The 23,240-nt window shown below is 27.2% G+C and overlaps 1 protein-coding gene across 6 annotated transcripts; it reads left to right on the top strand.

The window, feature by feature from the left end:
* The first annotated feature begins 4,069 nt into the window (after positions 1-4,069).
* On the top strand, positions 4,070-20,157 carry LOC126908057 (probable phospholipid-transporting ATPase IIB). 6 transcript variants are annotated; one of them, XM_050689918.1, is made up of 20 exons: positions 4,070-4,119; positions 6,517-6,599; positions 6,643-6,735; positions 11,742-11,886; positions 11,950-12,063; positions 12,127-12,294; positions 12,399-12,641; positions 13,914-14,099; positions 14,162-14,283; positions 14,356-14,578; positions 15,831-16,018; positions 16,092-16,197; positions 16,277-16,615; positions 16,702-16,872; positions 16,959-17,147; positions 17,208-17,397; positions 17,465-17,705; positions 18,311-18,477; positions 18,545-18,748; positions 18,808-20,157. In XM_050689918.1, exons 3-20 carry the CDS (start codon positions 6,662-6,664, stop codon positions 18,939-18,941), a joined length of 3,204 nt encoding a protein of 1,067 aa, XP_050545875.1. In that variant the 5' UTR covers positions 4,070-4,119; positions 6,517-6,599; positions 6,643-6,661; the 3' UTR covers positions 18,942-20,157. The 6 variants fall into 6 exon arrangements, with proteins under 6 accessions (XP_050545875.1, XP_050545864.1, XP_050545892.1 ...); XM_050689907.1 differs by lacking the exon at positions 4,070-4,119 and adding an exon at positions 6,255-6,450; XM_050689935.1 differs by lacking the exons at positions 4,070-4,119; positions 6,517-6,599 and adding an exon at positions 10,693-10,761.
* Positions 20,158-23,240: the final 3,083 nt, after the last annotated feature.

The raw sequence follows: 23,240 nt of genomic DNA, 5'->3' as shown, positions 1-23,240 counted from the left end.
ACGACCGGGTCATCGAGTATGCGAGTGCCGCAGGGCCCAGAACCAAAACCGTGACGGGAGGTGTCCCGCAAGGTTCGGTTCTCGGGCCCTTGCTGTGGAACATCGCGTTCAACGCATTGTTCCGCGTTCCGCTGCCACGGGGCACACGTGTCATCTGCTACGCAGACGACACGCTCGTGGTGGCGGAAGGCACTTCGGCGGAGGAGGCTGGATTCCGGGCAAACGGTGCGCTGTGCGCCGTCACTGACTGGATCCAGCAGGAGGGGACCGGCTTGTGCCTAGCGCTGGACAAAACCGAAGCGGTTTTGTTCACGCGAAAGTACAAGTACGTTCCTCCTAGGCTCACCGTACTGGGGACTGATGTCCCGCTGAAGCGGACCATGAGCTATCTGGGCCTGCTCATCGACGACAGGTTGATGTTCGGGCCGCACATTGAACGTGCGGCCCAGCGGGCNTAAATTTAGTTATGTGTAATAATAATGAATATGACTATAATATATGCGCTTGTGTAAATGAAGCTACAAGTGATACATCTATTATTAAACCGATCCGAGATAATATATGCATAAACGCAAATTGCAAGTACTATTTAATTTTAAATTATCCACGGCTATTAGAATGTCGCTATTGCGATGCACAGCTATTTAAATAACGTATATTTAGTTAAAATGTGTAAATAAATCTGTAGTTTTTATGACAAATGTATTTAAATTTTTTCATAACCTCCCATCAATAAATTGATATAATGAGTATTTACAATTGGTCATTAATCTCGTTACACATTATTGCTTATAAGTATATTTTACACACATAATTGTGTGTGTGTGGTTGGAGAGAGTGTGTGCGCGAGTGAATAGTGTATAACCGTCAGCGTACATTCTCTCTCATTCGGCAATATAAAAAATTGACGACCCATCAACATTAGGCGTCTCAAGATGAGCAGCCCACTACCATCATCTTATAATCAACGATTAATAGAACAGTGTTGTAAAGAGATCAATTTTTGTATTGTTTTGAAAACACGATTACGTGGACGCGCGATCGAATTGTGTGTGTGTGGTTGGAGAGAGTGTGTGCGCGAGTGAATAGTGTATAACCGTCAGCGTACATTCTCTCTCATTCGGCAATATAAAAAATTGGCGACCCATCAACATTAGGCGTCTCAAGATGAGCTGCCCACTACCATCATCTTATAATCAACGATTAATAGAACAGTGTTGTAAAGAGATCAATTTTTGTATTGTTTTGAAAACACGATTACGTGGACGCGCGATCGAATTGTGTGTGTGTTGGGTTTCAGGGCGGGTGCCGTCCGCCAGATGGCAGCACATGTGCAAAGTGTGAGTTGGATTTCATCGGACTAGTGTAGGTTGGGTTTCATCGGACTAGTGTACGTTGGGTTGCATCGGATTAGAATACAAGGGGTTTGCTCCATTCCCCTCCCCTTCCCCCTCACCCTACTAGGGCGGGAGGGGTATGTAAGGCAGAGGGGTATGGCTGCCATACATTATTATACTACTAGAGGGTGGTAGGATATTACGAAATTTAATCAAGAGACCTGAGTACCAAACCCGATTAAATGCCTGATAAACATCTAAGAACACTGTTGTACAGTACAATTTTTTCTCTAGTCTAAGAGATATAAGATCGGTTAAACGGTGCGTCTGGTGGATTGTCAAGTGACGTTCACGGAACCCGAATTGGTTGTCTAGTAATATGTTTTTTTCTTTTATTATTGGAATAATACGCTTTAGAATAAGTTTTTCACATACTTTAGAAAAGAAGAGAAGTAGACTTATGGGTCTGTACGAGGTGGGATCATTTAATGATTTATTTGGTTTTGGTATCAAGATAATTACCGAAAACTTTTACTGAGCTAAAAAGTAAGTCAGACGCAGTATACTATTTACTAAGAATGTTAAAAGAAAGTATTGCTTTTTTTGGCAACTGACTGGCTACTTCTGCAGTAATTAGGTTGTATCAGGGTGATTTTTTTAAAGTAAATGTATTTATACAGTTGCGAACTTCTCCAGGTGAAAAGTGTTTAGGAGGTAATATCATAGGTATAGGGGATTCCAAAGATTTTTCAATATTTTTTAGAGATGGGGGATTGGGAGATCGTGATGGGGTAGGAAAACTTTAGAGAAATGTTCACGAAAAATGTCTGTTTATTCGTGGTTATAGATAGCCCAGGTTCCATCCTCTTTTTTAAGAGGGGGGAACTGCTGAGTGGAAACTCAGCATACTTCTTGTTGTTCTCCACAATGAACCGTTTTTAATTGAGAGAGAAACAGTATGTTTAATAAAGGAATTAGAACATAGTTCTTTTAATAGGCATTTGAAACGCGTTGACAGATTATTATAGTATTGTTTATCAGATGGAAGCCGCGACCGCTGCCAGAATTATTTCATCAGGAGATTTTAGACTTACATTGAGATTAATGTTACTATTTAAAATATTTTGAAACTTAGGCCAATTCATATTACCATTTGTAAGAGAGGGGTTTTTTAAACTATGGGGTACTGAGGTTTCAAGTTTTAATAAAACTGGTGAGTGGTCTAAACATGGATCTAGTAGATTTTCTATTATTTATGACTTGGAGTAAAGAATTTCCTCTTTGTTTGTTAGAAAGATAACCCCATTATAAATTTTTGGCATTTAAATTACCACCTATGATGAAACTGTGGCCTAGAGTAGAAAAATAACTATTGAAATTTGACGGAGAGACCGAGTGCTTAGGAGGACAGTATACAGCTGCAATTCTAGTGGGCACATGATTTAGTGTTATTTTTATGGCAGCAGACTGTAAAAAATGTTCATTAAATTGGATATATTGATAAAATTGTATAGTGATTTTAATTATAACAGCTGCACCACCGTGAGCGGAGTTATCCGGAAGGTTTGTATTTATTGTTTTGTAACCAAGAATTGAGAATTTTTTTCGACTAGTGAAATGGGTTTCAGAGATTAAGGCTATATCGATTTTTTTGTCAAGGAGTAGGTTTAAAAGTTCATTTTTATGGTTAAAAATATCATTTATGTTCCATGAAAGGATGAGTAGTGAGTTATGTATGTTTGGATTATTTGTCATGTTTATTATTTAAAAGACTTGAGATGACGATAGTCAAAGGGAAAGAAGAGGATTTATGACTTGCTTAAAGTCATCTAAAAATTTAGAGAGGTCATTTTCAATGTTAGGGGGAGGATAACTGGAGTACGTATTAATTAATGTGGTGTTACCAAAGACCGTTGTGTATGACTGGAATTGTGTGTTAGCAATTGAAGAAATGACTGGTTTGCTGTTGGCTTGATATTGATGTGGCTTGTCCGGTTGGTTGCTGGAGTTGGGTGATGATTTATTGGGCTGAAAATGGTGCTGTTATTGTTGTAGTATTTTGAGTTGGTTGGGTTTTGGCGACGTTTTTGGAGGTCATTGTAAATAGTGCATCCTTTGTAATTATCCGGGTTTGCGGTTTGAACCTTTAGATGCGTAGATGTTGATTTACATGTAAATGTGTTTGGGCCTATTAATTTTGTAAACTCTTTTAATAGATCTGAGAAATTTAGTATTCCTTTCATGAAGATAGGGGGTGGTAACTCAACATTCACATGTGTATATTCAGAGGTATTCAAGTGCTCCTGATTGGTGACTTGTGTTTGCCATTGCTATTGTCATCATTCTCTATATTTTCAACATTATCAATAGTATCAGCAAAAACACTATAGCGGTTTGGAGTGGTAAATAATATTGTTTTTTAAATGACATTAGCAGATGGCGACGGCGATGACGGTGATGTAGGTATTATTTTATTAGTTTGTGGGTTGGAATCCATGTTTTTGCTATTTTTGTTTACAATTTTATTGTTGATAATTTTAATAGGCGAAACAGTTTTATGTGTATTTGGAGTCGCGTTGGTCGGCATGACACTATCTTAATCAAGAGTCCTAAGATCACCGTGTGCGACGACGCCTTGGAATACGATAGAAAGTAGATATAATTTTATTATTGACCGAAATGTACAATTAAAATTAATATAATTTCTATCCTCCGTAGGGATAGATGAGTAACGACTGGAAGACGTTGCAGAAATTCTGAGTTTTCTTTAACGGTTGTATAGGTATAAAAAACATACACAAATTTAGTTAAAACTAATATAAACGCGTTAGTCATAACTTAGGAATACTGATAATACGTGTATACTGTTCGGCTGACTGAGCGAGACTGACTGACTTTTTAGATAATAATTTGTTGTAAATTATGAAGAAATGGTTTGCAAACCATTTTCATCAGAGTAAATAAGATACTTTTGTTATTCAATTTTTGGTGAAAATTTCAAATTAACAATTATATGCTTTCCGTCACTAATAATTTCTAATATTATTATTAATTAGTTAAAAACTAGGATATAACTATAATAAAAATAGTTTTGAATATTTCAATTGTATCATCTATTTAAACGCCAATAATTACATAGAATTTATTAATATTTCTTTAAAAATGATTTATTACGATAAAAAATAATTAAAAATACAAAATATCGTTTTTAAATGATTACAGATTTTAATTTTTAATATTTTAAAAATAATCAGTGCAAAATATCATTTTTTTGGGGATTTTAAAGTTGATTTTTTGAAAGTTTATAATATAAAAAAAAGTTGAATTTGTTACCATAACATTAAACTCAACTTCAAGTTTGAAATTTACATTATTAAATTAGAAAATTTTATGAGAATAAAAAAATATTGTTAAGATAAATATGCAGTCGAGAAATTATATAATTACTATTTATTGCATATTTTTCAGAAAAGCTCAATATTTTTTTGCATTTTTATTATAATAGATCACTTAAATAGAAATCATAGTAATCATTTCTAAGTAATTTTTGGTGATTAAAAGTACTCTACAATTGAAATATTCAGAAGATAATTAATTTTAATGATTTACTTTAACTAAAAAAAAATCAAAATTTTATTAAAAAAATCTATTCAATTGGGTGTATTAGTTGTGATCATTCGATGTATCGTTAAAAAAAGTTGGTCAAGTGAGAGCTAAAAATATAAATGAGAGCTATAATAAAAAATCACATAGTAAAAAAACTTTAATATGAATAAGAAATTTCTTTAAACAAGGAGGGACTACAGTGATGAGATCCTTGATATTTATTAAAGTTATTGAATTTAAATGGGATAAAAATCAAATAATTTAAAAATTGTTATCTAACTCAAAAACTTTTGTAAAATATTTTAAAATAAAATAAAATACAAAATCAATAATTTTAACACAAAAATTGCATACGGTTATACATTTTCATCATTGATTTTTTAAAATGTTATGGCAGATTTAAGTAAAAAAAATTGAAAAAAAGTCGAAAAATAGCGATCTTTAAATTTGTAATTTTTTTTTAGATTTTTACCATTTATGGAGAACGAGAGAATTTTTTTCAATTTTTGAGGGTAATATCTTCGACTAGATACAATTTGTGATCTTTTGACGTATCGCTGAAAGAAATCGGTTCAGTGAAAGCTGAGAAAAAGTGGTAACAGACATAAAAAAAAAAAAAAAACACACACAACATGTAAAATTAATACCTTCTCAGCTTTGCATCGAAGCTAAAAAAAAAATTAACCCAGAAATGATTTTTAATTATATCATAATTTCACCTTTTACAAGATTATTCCGTATAATTCAACCCTAAAATCCATATATGTACGTTAAAAAAACAGCCACTATTCAAGTCAATAAAGTAAAAATTAGATAATTTAAAAATATGTTCTGTATTGTATACATTACAGTTACATAGGAGGAGAGAAATTTAATAATTCTCTTAACATTTTGTTCAAATTGCGCCTATGCACAGAAAATATATTCTCTACTTTAATTCTATATTATAATTATAATATTAATATAATAGTAGCAGGGTTTTAATTATAAAAAAAAAAGAAATAACGTAATTCTAATTTAAGAAATGAACAAGGAACAAAACAAGTACGGTTTAAAAAGAATTCTCCAGTACCTACTTTTCATGAAATAATGTATTATCTCAGATTAAATTAATCGTGTTATCAAAGCTTCCTGTAGAATATAACATAATTGAACATAGGAGTGATTTTTTATTTTACCGGTCGATAAATAAAACGTATGTTACTTCAATTTTATCACGAATGATATCACTAATCAAATAAAGAAAAATTGAAGTTTTTTTTTCGTCATCTTTATAATTGTCTTTCTTCTTTTTATGAGTTATTTTTGTATGAGTAACTTTTTCTAAGGTTATTTTTTCATTTGCGTATTTGATACTAAATGATTTTAACTATTAATATTAGTTTGTACTTGTGTTTTAATGCACATTTAAGATGTACATATACTGGCGCATTTTAGTTAAGACTTATCTGTAAAATGTGTAATTTAGTTTTGAATATATTGACAAATTTGTATTTAAATGAAACGAGTAAGAATTAAATAGAAATAATTGTATTAAATATGTTTTATTAAAACATTCGCAATATTTTCACAGGTAAAAAAAAGTTTACATACTGAGAGTATTCCATTATTATTGAGTCAAGCAGAGAGACAATTTGATGGTGATGACTCAGATTGTGATGACATGACACCATTAAAAAAACATAATATTTATTATAANCTTCTTATCTGGTGATGACATGACACCATTAAAAAAACATAATATTTATTATAAAAGTAGATGGACAAGGCTGACTTCATTGTTATTTTGTGGGTAAGTAGTTAAATTTGTTTTAACTATGGTAATGATATGTTTTCACTTTTAATTATTTTATTTTGGCTTAACTGTTTTAACTAATTAGTTTGGTTGGGTTGTTGATTTTATTGGCTAACATCTTTAATACATGTAATTATTTATTTTACTTTAGATAAAATAAAATAATTTAGAATATTTTATAACTATAAATGTATTTGAATGTAGCGTTTTATAGTCATTATCTTATTATCTTTTGATAGAATGTTAAAACCAAATTGAAAATTTTCATGCATTCATTTTTTTATATGAATAATAGTAAATAATTAACTATTAATTATTATTTTATATTTATGGTTCTTTTTTTTGACAATATTTTAATTATTAAAAACATTATATTATTTAGTTAATTATAAAATTAGAATTTAAGGTTATCATTTTTTAAGTATTTCATTATTATTTGTTTGATATTATGCATAAATATTTTACAATAAAATTAGAAAATATAAATTAAAAAGTAACTATTGTACATACAATTATTTAATTATTGGTGATGGCCATTTTTTTAGTAATCTACACTTGTTTTTATTTATTTGTTATACCAAGCATTAATAATTTGTATCTTTTAATATTTTCACAAGTTTAGGTTTACTGTGATGTACTATATCAAAATTGAGTTTCTTAGCCACATATATACTTTTATATTTAATGTGTGTATGTGATAGTTCACAATATAGAAATTTTATATTATATTATTGTTCAAATAAATAATTCCCCCATAAACCTTAGGAAAAAATTCATGTTTTACTGAGAAACTAAATTTTAACTTCATTATTGATCATATTATACTATTAAATTAATTTATTATATGGCTAAAATTATTATATATATAATTTGCTCGGTGTTTTTATTTAAAGAATTATAAGCTAAATTTGCTTTAATTAAATAACTTGAGAATATTAAAATAAAAAGAAGAAATGATATTAGGTTTCAATCTTGTACAATTCATTTTTGTTTCTTAATTACTCATGTAGATTAGTTGCTATAGACCTAGATTGCCTGTTATAGATTTTAAAAATGATTTTTTTGTTTTAAATTCTGTTTAAATATGTTATCATACGGTCGTTGAACTCATGGAAAATTTAGATTATTGATTCTTCCATGAGAAGAACCTTGACATTTATGTGATATCGAACCGCTATGTTGTTTTGCCCACGAAGTCGGATAGGCCTCCCACTTTTCCGCCACTAATTTTTCGCTCTGTTCACTGCTGCTCAGTAGTTGGTCCATGTAGATTATATATCTATATGTCTGCAGTTATTTAATGTAGTATATCGCCGTAAGTTCGTTTTGTCCGTCGCTTTGTGTTTTGTGAATTTCGAGTTATTGCGTATGATTCTACTTTTTTACAATAACGCGTCTATACTAAATATTTAGTCATTGTACGATAAAATTAACAACTTGTTGATTCAGGTAAACGGGTTGTATCGGGTTTGTTGTTTTTGCACACATTTAATGCGATACAGACATTATGGCGCAATTGCCAATAATGTGATTGATTTATGGATTCGCCCGCTGGTGCAGGTGTTTGTTTGGTTGAAATGCACTCATCTTCGTCTACTACTACATTAACGGTCAAAGAGGACATTCCGCTTTTGACTAAGCCTCGGGAAAAAAATAACATTTTCAACAGGTTAGCACCATGAATTGGTTTTTTAGAGCATTGTTTCATCAGTTAATTAGACTTCTGTCCATCATTGATTACCCTGTTTTTTATTAGCTTAATGCATCATTATATAGGTCAAACCGTTTATACACATATGGATGTTAATTTCATTTTGAAATGGGATAATTTTATCTTTGTTAAATATTGTATATCCTAAATTGTCAAAAATATATATTTTTTTTAACTTGCATCCATGATACTACACTTGCAATAAGGGTATCGGGATAATTAATAAGTTATAATTTATTTTTATAGTGGAAATTATTTTTATACTATTTCTGATTTCTTATTGAAGCATGGTTGTTTTCATATAGGCAATATAGATTATCCTTCTTAGCAATATTCTCATTGTCTCAATTATTTTTTAAAGCTTGTAGAATAAAATTGAAAAAATAAAATTAACTTAGAATTTAATACAACAGTTTTGTAGTATCCTAAAAAATAACTAATTTATTTGTTTAAGGGTGTTAAAAGTTATTTATTTTGAACTTGCTGTATAAAATATTCATTATTCAGATACCCTATCTACCATAAGTGCTATATTGGGCTTATTTATATTAATGTATTGCATTTAACAATAATTAATGTTACCATTAATCTAACATGTATATTGGGTTTGACTGTAAAATTGTTCTTAAATAAATACTATATTAGTTTATCCTTAAAAAAATTATTTATATATATATATATATGTATATGTATATGTATATATATTTTTTTTTGTAATTAGAATTTTTTGTAAAAAAAAAAAAAGTTATTTATATGATATTAGAAATGGTGGCATGCTGTATTCATCTTACAATTATTTTTAACAACCTATTTCGTAATATAAGTAGGCTTTAATTAAAGTTGATGATTACTATAAATAATGCCATGGGAATGCTAAATTTCTTTATTTTTAATAAATGTTGACTAAACAGTCTGATTTTCTATAATTTGTTGTCACTTTTAAACATTGGAAAAAAATCATATCCAAAACATTGGTCATTTTTATGATCAGGATGATGTTAGTAATATATTTGTATATAGCCAATTTCGCTTAAAATTTTCATTATTATTATTCAATTGCTTTTGTTGTCTTAGTAAATATGAATTTTTATCAAATTGAATCAATGCTATTATATTCTTATGTGTGGTTAAAAGTTATCAATAGTAGTAAATATTCTAAAAATGTGACTTAATGTTGTGAATTTCTTTTTGTTTCTGTATGGTAACAAGTTAAGTAAACAATAATTATGTAAATTTTAAGATTTTTTAGGAATAATTTTTAATTAATTTAATTATCACAATTTAGTTTGGTAGGTTTTTTTTTTAAATTATGTTTTTAAAAGTTCAGTTTTTTTATATACATTTAAACATTAATTACATTATTAGCTTAACTTTGTCATAATTTTGTTTATAATAGACTTATCTCTCTTTAAAGTTAAAATTGTTTATTATAAAATAAATGAAATATAACCCAATATTTGTATATTTGGATTTTATAATATTTTGATAAAAAATTGTTTTAAATATATTCTTTATTTAATTTCAAATTGTTGCATTGTAAAAAAATACAACACATATTCATTTTTTAGAAACTATAAAATTCTTTATTTTCTGTTGCTTAGTATTTTTATATAATTTTTGTGATATCATTTCTGATAGTCATTTATTTAAAAAAATTCTTTCTTCATTCATATTTTGATAAGGTTTTATTAAAATGGCTTTTTAATTCATCCCTTTGATTGATTTTTGCATGTACCTAATCTGCTAAAATAATTTATAGTATAGCATTAATTTCTACTATATAGAAAAGTCTCGAATTGCATGCATAAATAAATATTATACATTGATGAACCCTTGAAGTCTTTATATTTAAGTTTTCCAAATTATAGTTTAGAAATGTTTTATCGGCAAGCTTAAATATTCATTGTTTACATTTTACCTTAGGTGTATAGTTGAAAAGCTATTGCTTTTAATCTGTTGTTTTTTTATTAAATAATTCCAAAAGATTTCTTGGAAAAATGTATTATTTAGTGAATTTTATTTACTGGTTCCAGTTAATTAATTACCTAAATATTATCTTATAACAGTATAATTTATCTAATAATGTAAGAAAATAAATACTAAATCATCTACAATCATTAGTGCAGTTTACAATAATAATTGTCAAATTATAGGACAAAATAATATGTAGCCTTATTAGTAGATAGCAGTTAGATAAATATCACAGAGGTATTTTCATGGAGTTGGTGTCCTATTTATTTCAGATTGTGACACATTCTCCTGCCTGTTTATAATTTTTCAATCATGACAGAAGAGAAAAAAAGTAAATTAAGGTAGGATCCCACTTTAGTATTTATTACTAATATAATAATAAAGCCTGATCACAATTAACTATACTTGGGTATGCAATTATCCTAAACTGTGAAGTATATTAAATAAAAAGGGTGAGCATATCATTTTTAAAATATAAATTAAAAATAAAGAAGGTAATTATTTAATTTCTCTTTAAATATAAACTAACATTTTTTATTAAATTTATATTATTTTTTTAAATAAAAACTAGTACATTATTAATTCATCTCTATAAAAATTGTCATAAAATTATTAATTGAAATTTCATTAATGTCATAATCATTATCTATTACATGTTATTAAACATGGTCAAAATTTTAGTCATAATTTTTGTTTTTAATGTATTATTCTATTTTATTTTTTTAATGGCAAAATTAATTAACCTTGAAATAATTAAAAAAATATTGTTATTTATTGATATTCTGTTCACCCTTTAATTTTTAATAATGCTAAAACAAGGTTAGGTGATCCTAACCTAGGGCTTACTAATAAAATTAACACATGCTACTAAATACATACACTTAAAATGATTAAAGATTTATTTTTGTGGAAAAATCTTTTCTAGTTCATTCTTAAAAGTTTTAATTTTCCTAATTTTATAATAATAAGACTAGAAAAGATTCAAACAATATAATTTAAATAATAATTTATGATTAAATGCTTACTGTAACAGTAGTTTTGCAAGGTACTTTTTTTTTATTTTTGGTTGTTATGAATGAATTTATATTTGCGCTTTTAATATATAAATTTATATTTGTTAATTTTTTTTTGCTTGCATGAACACTTAAAATAGAATATATTATTTATATGTTTTTTTTTTTATTTACCCATTACAGTATTTTTAGTTGTATAAGTGTTAATTATACAATTTTTAATTTGGAAGAATATTATTAAATTTTTATGTTTTAACTTTTTGTACTTGTTTATATTTGATAGTTTAGAATATATATTTTTTTAACAGATTTTGTCAATGGATTTGGCAAAAATGTTTTCGCAAAAAAGAACTTACATCAAGGACTATAGTAATTGGAAAACAAAGTATAGAAAAATACTCACCAAATGTTATACGAAATCAAAAATACACTATTATTACATTCCTCCCCAAGGTAAGAAGAATACACAAATAAATTTAAAAAAAAAATTATAAGAAAATTTAAAATAAATTTTAGGTGCTCTATCAACAATTTAAATTTTTCCTAAATCTTTATTTTCTCTTAATGGCTATGAGCCAGTTTGTTCCTGAGCTAAGATTAGGATATTTATATACATATTGGGGACCATTGGTAAGTTGATATTCAATGTTTTTAAAATATTTTATTCCTAAAATTTACCCATTTTTATTACAGATTTTTGTTTTGGCTGTGACGTTATTTAGAGAAGGAGTTGATGATATTCGTAGGTGGCAAAGAGACGAAGAAGTTAATTCACAAAAATATAAACGCCTAATTAGGGGTAAAGATCATAATATTGGCACTGAATTTGTTTCATCATCTAAATTGAAAGTGGGAGATCTGGTAATTATTTATAGTCATTTAAGAAGACTTGTATTAAACAGATTATACTGTATACATAATTAATAATTACTACGTAACTTTAATTATTAATTTAATAATTTAAGGTACTTGTTGAAAAGGATCAAAGAGTACCCGCTGATATGGTACTTTTAAGAACTACTGAAAAATCCGGTGCGTGCTTTGTGAGAACAGATCAAATGGATGGCGAAACTGACTGGAAATTACGTCTTGCCATAGGAGATACTCAAAAGTTAGATTGTGATGCTCGTCTTTTTGATATCACAGCTACAATTTTTGCAGAAAAACCTCAAAGAGATATACATAGTTTTATAGGCACATTTAGACGAGTAAATATTATTTTTGTAACTTTTTGACTCAGTCATTTTTGTCTCCTCCAAAGTAAAGGACTATAAAATATTTATAATACTATACAGGTTGTTAGGCTGTCACTGGAAAAGAGTCTATAATCACTCTCTTAATTAAGATAGAAGTTGGTTTCAGAGCGGTTTTAGACATTATTTAAACTTAATTGATAGTCTGTTGGTCAAAATTCTAGTTTTTATAATTTTTAACATAATATATAATATAAATATTATTTAAGTTGATTTTTACATTTTTGAAAGTCAAAAATAAAAACCCAGCACAGGGGGGTCGCGGCACAGTGGTGACGTGGCATAGTTGGATCAAGTATAATGATATCTGACAGTGATTAAAATCACTATAAAAAAAAACGCTTCGATGCAAATCTTTAGATAGCGTTTAATTTTATAAAATTGGTGGATTATTCCAAAAGCTACATGATCTGCTATTTTCTTATTAATATCCTGAATGAAAAAGGGATTATTAAAAAATATTATTTCTCATAAAAAAATTGTGTTGATCTATACACTTTTCAATAAGTTATATCATTATAAAGTTAAAAATGTAAAAAATAAAATCGAGAATTTTCACACAATAATAGCATTTGGTAGCCATTTTCACCACGAAGACAAGTCCAGAGGTCAAATTTTTTTTTTCCATAATAAAGTACATTACATTAGCTTTAATTTAAGATATATATAAAAGTGTCAGACCTTCCGGAACATTTTCAAAAGTTAAGTTGAAAAAGTTAATTTTTTGTGAAAAAGTTGTCATTTTATATCCCCCCCTGTGGGCAGGTTAAGTGTCAGATTTACAAAAAAAATATACTAAATGATAGGTAAAGACATCAAGCATCTATAAAAAAAAAAATTATATTAATATATTCATTTTTGAAAAAGTTACAGCAGTTTTTAGTAGAAGAAATTGAAAAAATTTCGAAAATTAGCGATTTTTAAATTTGTAATTTTTTTGGAGGTTTCCCCCATTTACGGGGAACGAGGGAAATTTTTTCAATTTTGAAGGGTAATGTCTTCGACTAGATACNTTCAATTTTTGAGGGTAATGTCTTGTACTAGATACGATTTGTGATATTTTGACGTATCGTTGAAAGAAATCCGTTCAGTGAGAGCTGAGAAAAAGTGGTAACAGACACACAAAAAAAAAAAACACATCTTAGTAAAACCAATACCTTCTCAGCTTCGCATCGAAGCTAAAAATTAGGTCAATTCTCCCTTCATATAATTTAAATTTATTTGTAGCAAGATAATGGTGAAGAAGTAAGTCTTGATGTGGAAAATACACTATGGGCAAATTGTGTTGTAGCTAATGGCTCAGCATTAGGTGCTGTGGTGTACACTGGTGCAGAAACTAGATCAGTGATGAACAATTCACAGCCTCGTAGTAAAGTTGGTTTGCTGGATATTGAAATTAATCAGTTGACTAAAGTAATTATTTCTATTTTTGCAGGTTATAATTAATTTTTTACAATAATAATTTAATTTTACAGTTATTATTTTGTGCTGTCGTTGGACTTGCATTTGTAATGATGTGTTTAAAAGGCTTCAGTGGTCCTTGGTACCGTTATATGTTTAGATTTGTTTTACTTTTTTCATATATCATACCAATCAGGTTAGTTTAATGGTTCATACTTTTCATTATGCTAATGGATATAAAAGTATTAAGATGCCATTATTTCTTTAGTTTAAGAGTGAATCTTGATATGGGTAAAGCCTTTTATTCTTGGTCAATGCAAAGAGATGAGGAAATGCCAGATACTGTAGTTAGGTGTACAACAATTCCCGAAGAACTAGGACGGATATCATACTTATTTTCAGACAAAACTGGCACTTTAACACAAAATTCAATGGTGTTCAAAAGACTGCACTTGGGAACGGTATCTTATGGTGCAGAATCTTTTGATCAGGTAAAAACTCATTAATTTAAATACTTTTCTTTCATTATAAATAAAATACACTATTTTAAAATAATTTTTTGTTTTTGTGGTTGTAGTTTATTTAATCCAATATTATAATAAATATTAGTTTTATAAACTTACATTCATGGAGTAACTGTAGTTAAAAATATAATTTTTAGAGAAGAGTAAGGAGGGAAAAGATGGCAAGGTTAAGCATCTACAATTTTTCCTGATTTCTGAGAATAGATTTAAAATTATAGAGTTGCATAAGAACTACTTCTATATATTAGCCTATCACTACAATTTTTTTCAATTACCTCTCGCATCTTCTTAGGGGCAAAATATGAGTTTTCTTGAAAATTATAAATATATTATTATAAATAAGTATTAATCATAAAAATAACTGATAACTTTTTATCAACATAAACCATTAAATATCATAACATCGTAACATTTAAGTAATCATAAAAAAAACCTATTTTAAACAAAAACTTCATAAAATTGTTTGTCTTTGTTAATATAAAAGAATAATAAGTTTGAAAAATAATATTAATAGGTACTTTAAATGTAGTAATCACACTGGTAATTGGTAAATGTGATAACTGATGGTGAATGTTTTTCCTTCTTGTTCCTTTTTTTTCTGTTCAAGCGCTACTTTTATAGGAATTTTAGATATATGAAATAATGTCAATTTCTTCCTTGGTTTTCTGGCGGTTTTTTTTAATTTCTATTGAAAGTGAAGGAAAGGTTGTAGTAGTAATCGTGTGGTCAGATCCATAGATTGGGAGCATATAAGCTGATGCAGAATTAATTATTTAAGATTACCAAAATATGGTTTCTATATAATTGCGTATATAGTTAGAGTTGTTAATGAATGTAAAATCCACAAAGTGGTCATCATGGTTGTAAAAATCAAGAAACACTGATAATGATGACGAAATATTTTTGTTCAATAAATTTTACAAAATGACAATGATTCCAATAATTTTAGTGAATATTGTAAATTAATTAATTTAATCTTAATCGATACAATTAAATTTTTTTTATAAATCTACAATTAATGAATACATAAGTATATTAATTAATGTATATATACATACGTTCAAATACAACATAAATAGAATTTACACTTCCAGTGAAGTGATCCCTAACTAAAGTATTTTATAACACTTTTTATCACTTTCAGATATCAATCTGTTCTAGTTTCTATGCCTCATTGCATGTACAGTAGGTCCTAATTATGCTTAACCTTTTTTTTTAGGTGGCTGATCAGCTAAAGATGACATTTTGTGGGGCAGTTGAACCAACTCACAATAGAAATTTATCTCAAGGATCTACATCATTTAAAATTAGAAGATCAGAACAATCTCGTCTTCATGATGCTGTCAAAGCTATTGCTTTATGTCATAATGTCACTCCTGTTATTGAAAATAATGTTCATGGAAATATGTAATTTACCTTTCAAGAAATGATTATCCTTAAAATATTTTTTTTCTTATAATTTTTAAAAAAAATTTTACAGTACTGATAGTCCAGTAGAACTTAGATCAGAAGCAGACCAACATTACATACGAGAAGGTCTTCTCCCTCGTTCACAATGTACTTATCAAGCATCTAGTCCTGATGAGGTATGACAAACTTTATTTAATATGAGATATTTATTTCAGTTAAATTTCTAGAATTTTAATTAATTAAAAAAAAAATTAGATTGCATTAGTAAAATGGACTGAAGATGTAGGACTAGCTGTTATTAAAAGAGATCTAACATCACTCCAGTTAAGAACATCAACTGAAGATGTACTTACATATACTATACTTCAAATGTTTCCATTCACTTCAGAATCTAAGCGTATGGGTATAATAGTTAAAGATATATCTTCTGGTGAAATCACATTTTATTTGAAGGGAGCTGATGTAGTTATGTCATCTATTGTACAATATACAGACTGGCTGGAAGAAGAATGTGGTAACATGGCACGAGAAGGTTTGCGAACATTAGTAGTAGCAAAAAAGAGTCTTACTGAAGAACAATATGTTGAATTTGAAGTAAGAAGTAGTCATGAACTTCTTTACTAACTAATTATTAGGTTATTCTTTTGTGATATTTTTAAATTATATTGTTTCTTATTTAGTCTCGCCTTAACTCTGCAAGATTAGCCGTTACTGGAAGAACACAACGGGTAAGTAATGTTGTAGACACTTTGGAACGCGAAATGGAATTATTATGTGTTACTGGTGTTGAAGATAAACTTCAAGTGAATGTACGAAGGACATTGGAACTATTAGGAAATGCAGGAATAAAAGTATTTTTATGTTTATACCAGTAGTTAATTTTTAGTTCTTGTATTTCAATTCGAAACATATACTTTATTACAATTATATTAATTAGATATGGATGTTAACTGGTGACAAACAAGAAACAGCTACTTGTATTGCAAAAAGTTCCCGGCTTGTGTCCCGAACACAAGAATTATTTATTTTTGCACCTGTTCACACTAGAACTGAAGCCCATCAACAACTAAACGCTTTTAGAAAAAAACAAGATTGTGCACTTGTTATTACTGGAGATTCTCTTGAGGTAATAAGTATTACTTAATATTTCGATTTTTCTTAATTTAAAAATAATTGTTATTTTTAGATATGTCTTCAATACTATCAAACAGAGTTATTAGATGTTGCATGTCGTAGTCCAGCTGTCATATGCTGTAGATGTTCACCTACTCAAAAAGCACAAATTGTTACCCTTATTAAAGCACATACTGGTAAAAGAACAGCAGCTGTTGGTGATGGGGGAAATGATGTATCAATGATTCAAGCCGCTGATACTGGTAAATGAAAGATTCGTGGTTTTACTAATATTCTATAACTTACATTAATAAATTGTTATTCAATTAGGTATTGGTATTGCTGGTGTAGAAGGTCGTCAAGCATCACTAGCTGCTGATTTTTCAGTTCCTCAGTTTTCACATTTAGCAAGATTACTTATGGTACATGGTCGATACAGTTATAAGCGTTCAGCCTCACTAAGTCAATTTGTTATTCATAGAGGTCTTATTATATCTACAATGCAAGCAATATTTTCAGCTGTATTTTATTTCTCTTCTGTCACCTTATATCAAGGATTCCTCATGATAGGGTATGTTTTTGAAATTATAAAATAATTGACACATATTGTGTTACCTTAAACATAAAAGCCTTTAAAAAAAACAATAAAACAAATATTTAGCTAATGCAATAATAGTTTATTCAACTGATAAATTTATTTTAGTATGTTTAAGTTTAATAATATTTTAAGACAAATATTAATGATACAGTTAAAAATGTAGAGAACTTTATATCAGGAAGGATTAAAATGAAGTTAAAAGTTTGTACTTAAGAGAAGTGTATATTTTATATATACACTATATAAGAGTATTCAATTTATTTTTTCATATTTCTTTTTAAATTTTGACAAAAAATGTGTATAGTGTTGTTTTAAATGAGTATTTTGTTTTACAAAATAGTAAGACTATAGTCTTATTTTTTTTAATGTTTGTTGATATAGTTATAATTCAATATTTCATTATTGTTGTAAAGATTTAACTAAAACAAAGACTTGGTACTTTATTTTTCAATGGAGAAAAAAATATTTTACTATTAAGTAGTTTATTTTATTAATTAGTTAAATATGTTTTCATATTTACAAACAAATATAATCATAATTTTTTCAATATGTTTTAATTGTTTAGTTTATTTTTTTAGGTATGCAACAATATACACTATGTTCCCAGTTTTTTCATTAGTACTTGATAAGGATGTACTAGCCAAAATAGCTTTAACCTATCCTGAACTTTATAAAGAATTAAGTAAAGGAAGGTCTTTATCATACAAAACTTTCTTTATCTGGGTGTTGATCAGTATTTATCAAGGTAATTTTAGAAAATTTATTGTTTATATTGTACAGTTTTGCAGGAAAAACTTACACAACTTGTTTAGGTGGTGTTATCATGTATGGAGCATTGTTCTTATTTGAAGATGAGTTTATTCATATTGTTGCAATTAGTTTCACCGCCTTAATACTAACAGAACTTATTATGGTTGCCCTGACAGTACGAACATGGCATTATCTGATGTTATTAGCTGAGCTGTTTAGCTTAGCTATTTATATACTATCATTAATATTACTCAAAGACTACTTTGGTAAGAAAAAGGGTTATTTTTTAATTATTATTTCCTTAAATAATATTATGGTTTTTCAGACTCGCATTTCATACAAACCGAATCATTCCTTTGGAAAGTCACTGTTATCACATTAGTCAGTTGTTTACCTTTATATATTTTAAAATTCTTAAGGAAAAAGTTCTCACCGCCTAGTTATTCTAAATTATCTTAGACTGCATCAATGCTTGAAAAACAAGTATTGAAAATATTAATTATACAAAACCAAGAAAGATAAATATTTGCGGCAAATAATTTCCAATAAATTGTATAGTAGTACATAATATAGCATTCCGCTGCACTGATATAAGCTATAAAATGTATTAAATGTTCATACCTCTTAAGAAATTTTAACTAAGGAGCACTACTGATATTGAATAAACTAAGTACAATATAATATGTATATCTAAATGTTACTCATTATTCATTAATCCTAGTACAACATATACATATATATATATTTTTTATAGATATTTATTTTTATTCTACATGATACAAAAACATTTTAATCTATTGTTGTCAATAAACCAGCTATTATTGATAATTTAATTTAATTCCTTTTCTAATATATTGTATGTTTTTTCTGAATTTTGAACATTCTGTGATCCACAAGTAAAGTTATAATTTTGATATTATTTATATGCCTACTTTATAATGAACACAGTAATTTTATAGATACATTCTAAAATAAATATGAAATTTCTTTAATTAAAAGTTGATCAAAACACAGTTAATATTTAACATTTAATCAAAGAATATTAAAAATAAATACATTTGTTATAGTTTAGTTATATTTATGCATATATTACATTTTGTTGAAAAGCATAATATTTTTACTACTGTTACAGTCTTATAAAATCAGAAAATTAATTTTTTAATTGTTTTTATTTAGTTGCTCAAAATCTTATAAATTATTACCTGACATAATTTGACTTGTTCTAAAATAAAAATCATTAAGTACTTGATTTCACATTTAAAATAATGTTTAAATAATAAACAATTAAAAAATATTAAAATGTGTATGATTAAAAATAAATATTCAGTATTTTTAAAAATTTATTTATTTTCAAATATATTCTAATGTAAAGCTGTGAATGTGTTAAGGCATAAAATAAATCATTGTTTTTCTTGTGTTATTTTTAATATTAGTTTTAACTTTTTGTTCAAAAGCAATGAACATACAAATGCACTAATATATAATATGATTTTTGTGTATTTTCACATTGCTTTAAAATACATTTTTTAAAGTATTTTGTTACCCACCTAGTAAAACATGTCAAAATTATTAGATTTTTAATAGTAATGTGATATATATTTTCATCAAATAATTTGATTTAATTGATTATTCTTTGAGTATAAATAGATTGAATTTACACACATTTTTTATGTTACTCAACTGATATTTATTATAGTATGTTGTAAATAGTTAATATGTTAGTAAATTAAAATTATATACTTAAAAAGTAGTTATCTTAGCGTTAATTATATAATTTTATTTTAATTAATAATGAATTACTAAGCGGTTACTATTAAAAATTTTCATTTAAGTATATGTATATTAATTAACAATTAAGTTTAAACGTGTTAAATGTTTAAAAATAGTCTATGAATGATATTTAAATATAATATATTTATATATTTTTTGTGAATTATAAAATTTTAATTTATTATCTTGTTGTTTAAGGTAAATCAATTTGTTGTGATGTGATGAATGCTTTGTTGATTCGAATTGATTAAAAAATAATAATAAACATTAAATTAATGTTTTTATTATTCCGTGCTAAGATATGAATCTTTTAAATCATTTTATATCCTTTTAATAGGTGAGGTGATAACCATATAAATTCTTTATTCACTTGATATGTGATACTACTTTAATTAAATCTAATATGAACATCAATAATAATAATCGTTTAATTTGTTGTTGGAAATAAACTTAGATACAAAATTACGAATGTAGTTGTTCATAAAATTCAGTTAAATTTGTCGTTTACCTATGTAATAAAATATTTTTCAACGATTTTCTGAATGCAATATTTTATCTTTCTACCATAGGCACAACTGGCAAATGTTCTATAGCTAGTTCTAAATCAGTACCCCAAGTTCTATATCACCAAAATGATGAAAAAATAATTTTTTTTAATTTTATGAACATTTTTTTTATCAGTAGTTGATAATGAACATAAATAATAAAAAAAACACATTATTTACAGAATTTGAAACGTTTCTGTGGTTATTTCACTTTCAATGTAAAGCTAAGATGGTATTAATTTTGCGACGTCATTTTTTTATGTTTGTCCATTTTCTCACCTATCAGTAAACTGATTATAATGATCAGTATGATCGGATTAATTTTACTCGCTCTTCGTTATTTAATCAACTTAATACTTTATTCATAGTTCTGGCAACAATATTAAATATATAGGTATATACATCAATATACAATTTATATACTGAGTGACCTAAAAGGAAGGGTCTATAACTAAGTCCTTCAAATTGTATAATAATATAATGTACACGAATATTGTAGTCCATTAGATATAAGATAAAGTTATAAAAATATTTTATTTTATATGATGTAATAAATTATTTCTAGTAAGTGAAGCTTTCAGTAATGCTGTAACTTAATTAACGTTACGTGTACATTAAAAGCGGTTATTTTTTTCTAAATTTATCTGTACTATTAATACTATTACAGTAAAATATAAATTTATTTTTTTTAATTTTTATCTTTTGACGCAAAATTTATTTTTTTAATTTGTATAAGTGTACTACAAATCTACAAGACTATTAATTACAATTTATTTGAAAATTTACTAATACAATGGTCGCAGCTTAATGTAAATGCTTTGATACTGACAAAACTAATAACACTAAAACAAAAATGGAAAAAATATTAAAACGTACCTTAAATAAACAAATTAATATAATTATTAAATTATAAATTATTATAATTAAATATAAAATAGTACCAACATAGTTATTTAAAATATTATTTTAAGTGTAACAAATTTAAAATTAAATGTTACAAAAAATAATTGTAAATTCTTTATTGTACACAATATCTGTTTATACTAACGTGAAAAAAAATTCTAGTTAAGTTATTTTGAACACGTCATAACATTTTTTTATTAATTGACTTGAAAACTCAGTAATGTTTTGTTACCAAAGTTATAGTTTTGGGGGTTATAAGAGGTGCTATCCCATCATAACACGAAAAATACTCTACTATATAGTCACATAAAAGTTGCACAAACTGGGACCCCCCAAAATGACTAACAAAATGTATGAATACATAAAATTCCCACCTTTATTGATAACTAGGGCACGGGGCTTTATACATATATAAAAATTTTTTGAACCATTTCGGAAATATTCAAATATCTGTCGTGAAAAATGATTCTAAGCTTAAACAATATCACAAGAATAATTTTTGTTCTAGGAGTGATCCCCTCTATGTTCTCCAAAATTTAATTTCTAATTAATATTATATTAATATTCTCTCTTATATGTTCGTTCCACGTCCAACATAATATAATCAATCTGTGATATATTACTCGCACTCTTATAAATTATATAATGTTCTTCCCTTTTTCTAAAATAAGTATTAACTATCGTAAAATTATACGATACTGCGAAGTCCTGGATTTCTTTCTCCAACTTTATTCTTCCCACTAAAACTATACCCTCCATGTACCTTTTCATATCCTCTCCTCTCATTAGCATGTCCTATCAATCTTCACCAATCACCGTTTGAGTTAAGTGATGATTTCCCAACGCCGATGACGCTACAAGCGTTGGGTAGGCCTGTACAGAGTGATTAATTAACTGAGGCACAATTAGTCAATCACTCTGTTCACATGACTGGTGAAACACAGTTACCGCACAAGTTCTCCGGCTAATATCAAACTCTTTATTCTTTAGGTCTTACCCCTATCTAATTATTTTATGTCCTCTTACTTGTTGTCCCCGCCAATTTCCGAGAGGGACAATCTGCCAAAGTTTTGTTCAGGACTCCTCATACTTTTTAACAAAATTTTACACAGGCTGTCGACCTGACGCAATCTCACATCAGTCACTTTTTCAGCTAAAATTGAGATTTTTTGATTATTAGTTTATTTTGATTATTATATAAAATTAATGTGAAAATGGTGTACCATAAGTATATTAAAAATATGATTTTTTTTTTTTATAAAATAAAGTTTTTTCATTAACTTTAATAGAAAATGAAAATCATATTTTGATCTCCTGAAAAGTAAAAAATTAGTTGATACGCTTCTTCAATCCTCGCTAGCATAGCTGCGCTATGTTTTAAGTAATAAAAAAACTACAATTACTGTATTTCATTATAATTAAAGAAAATAATTTATAATTTTAACATGAAGTTTAAATAGATAAGGGCAACATGGATATATCACAGAAAGTAGGGTACTTTATTTATTTATACGAAATATATCTGTATAAATAAATGAAA

The sequence above is a fragment of the Daktulosphaira vitifoliae genome, unplaced genomic scaffold, assembly GCF_025091365.1.
Source record: "Daktulosphaira vitifoliae isolate Bord-2020 unplaced genomic scaffold, ASM2509136v1 Scaffold_1, whole genome shotgun sequence".
NCBI classification, from domain to species: Eukaryota; Metazoa; Arthropoda; class Insecta; order Hemiptera; family Phylloxeridae; genus Daktulosphaira; species Daktulosphaira vitifoliae.
Note: the sequence above shows the minus strand (reverse complement) of the source record. Positions and strands in the feature narration are given on the sequence as shown.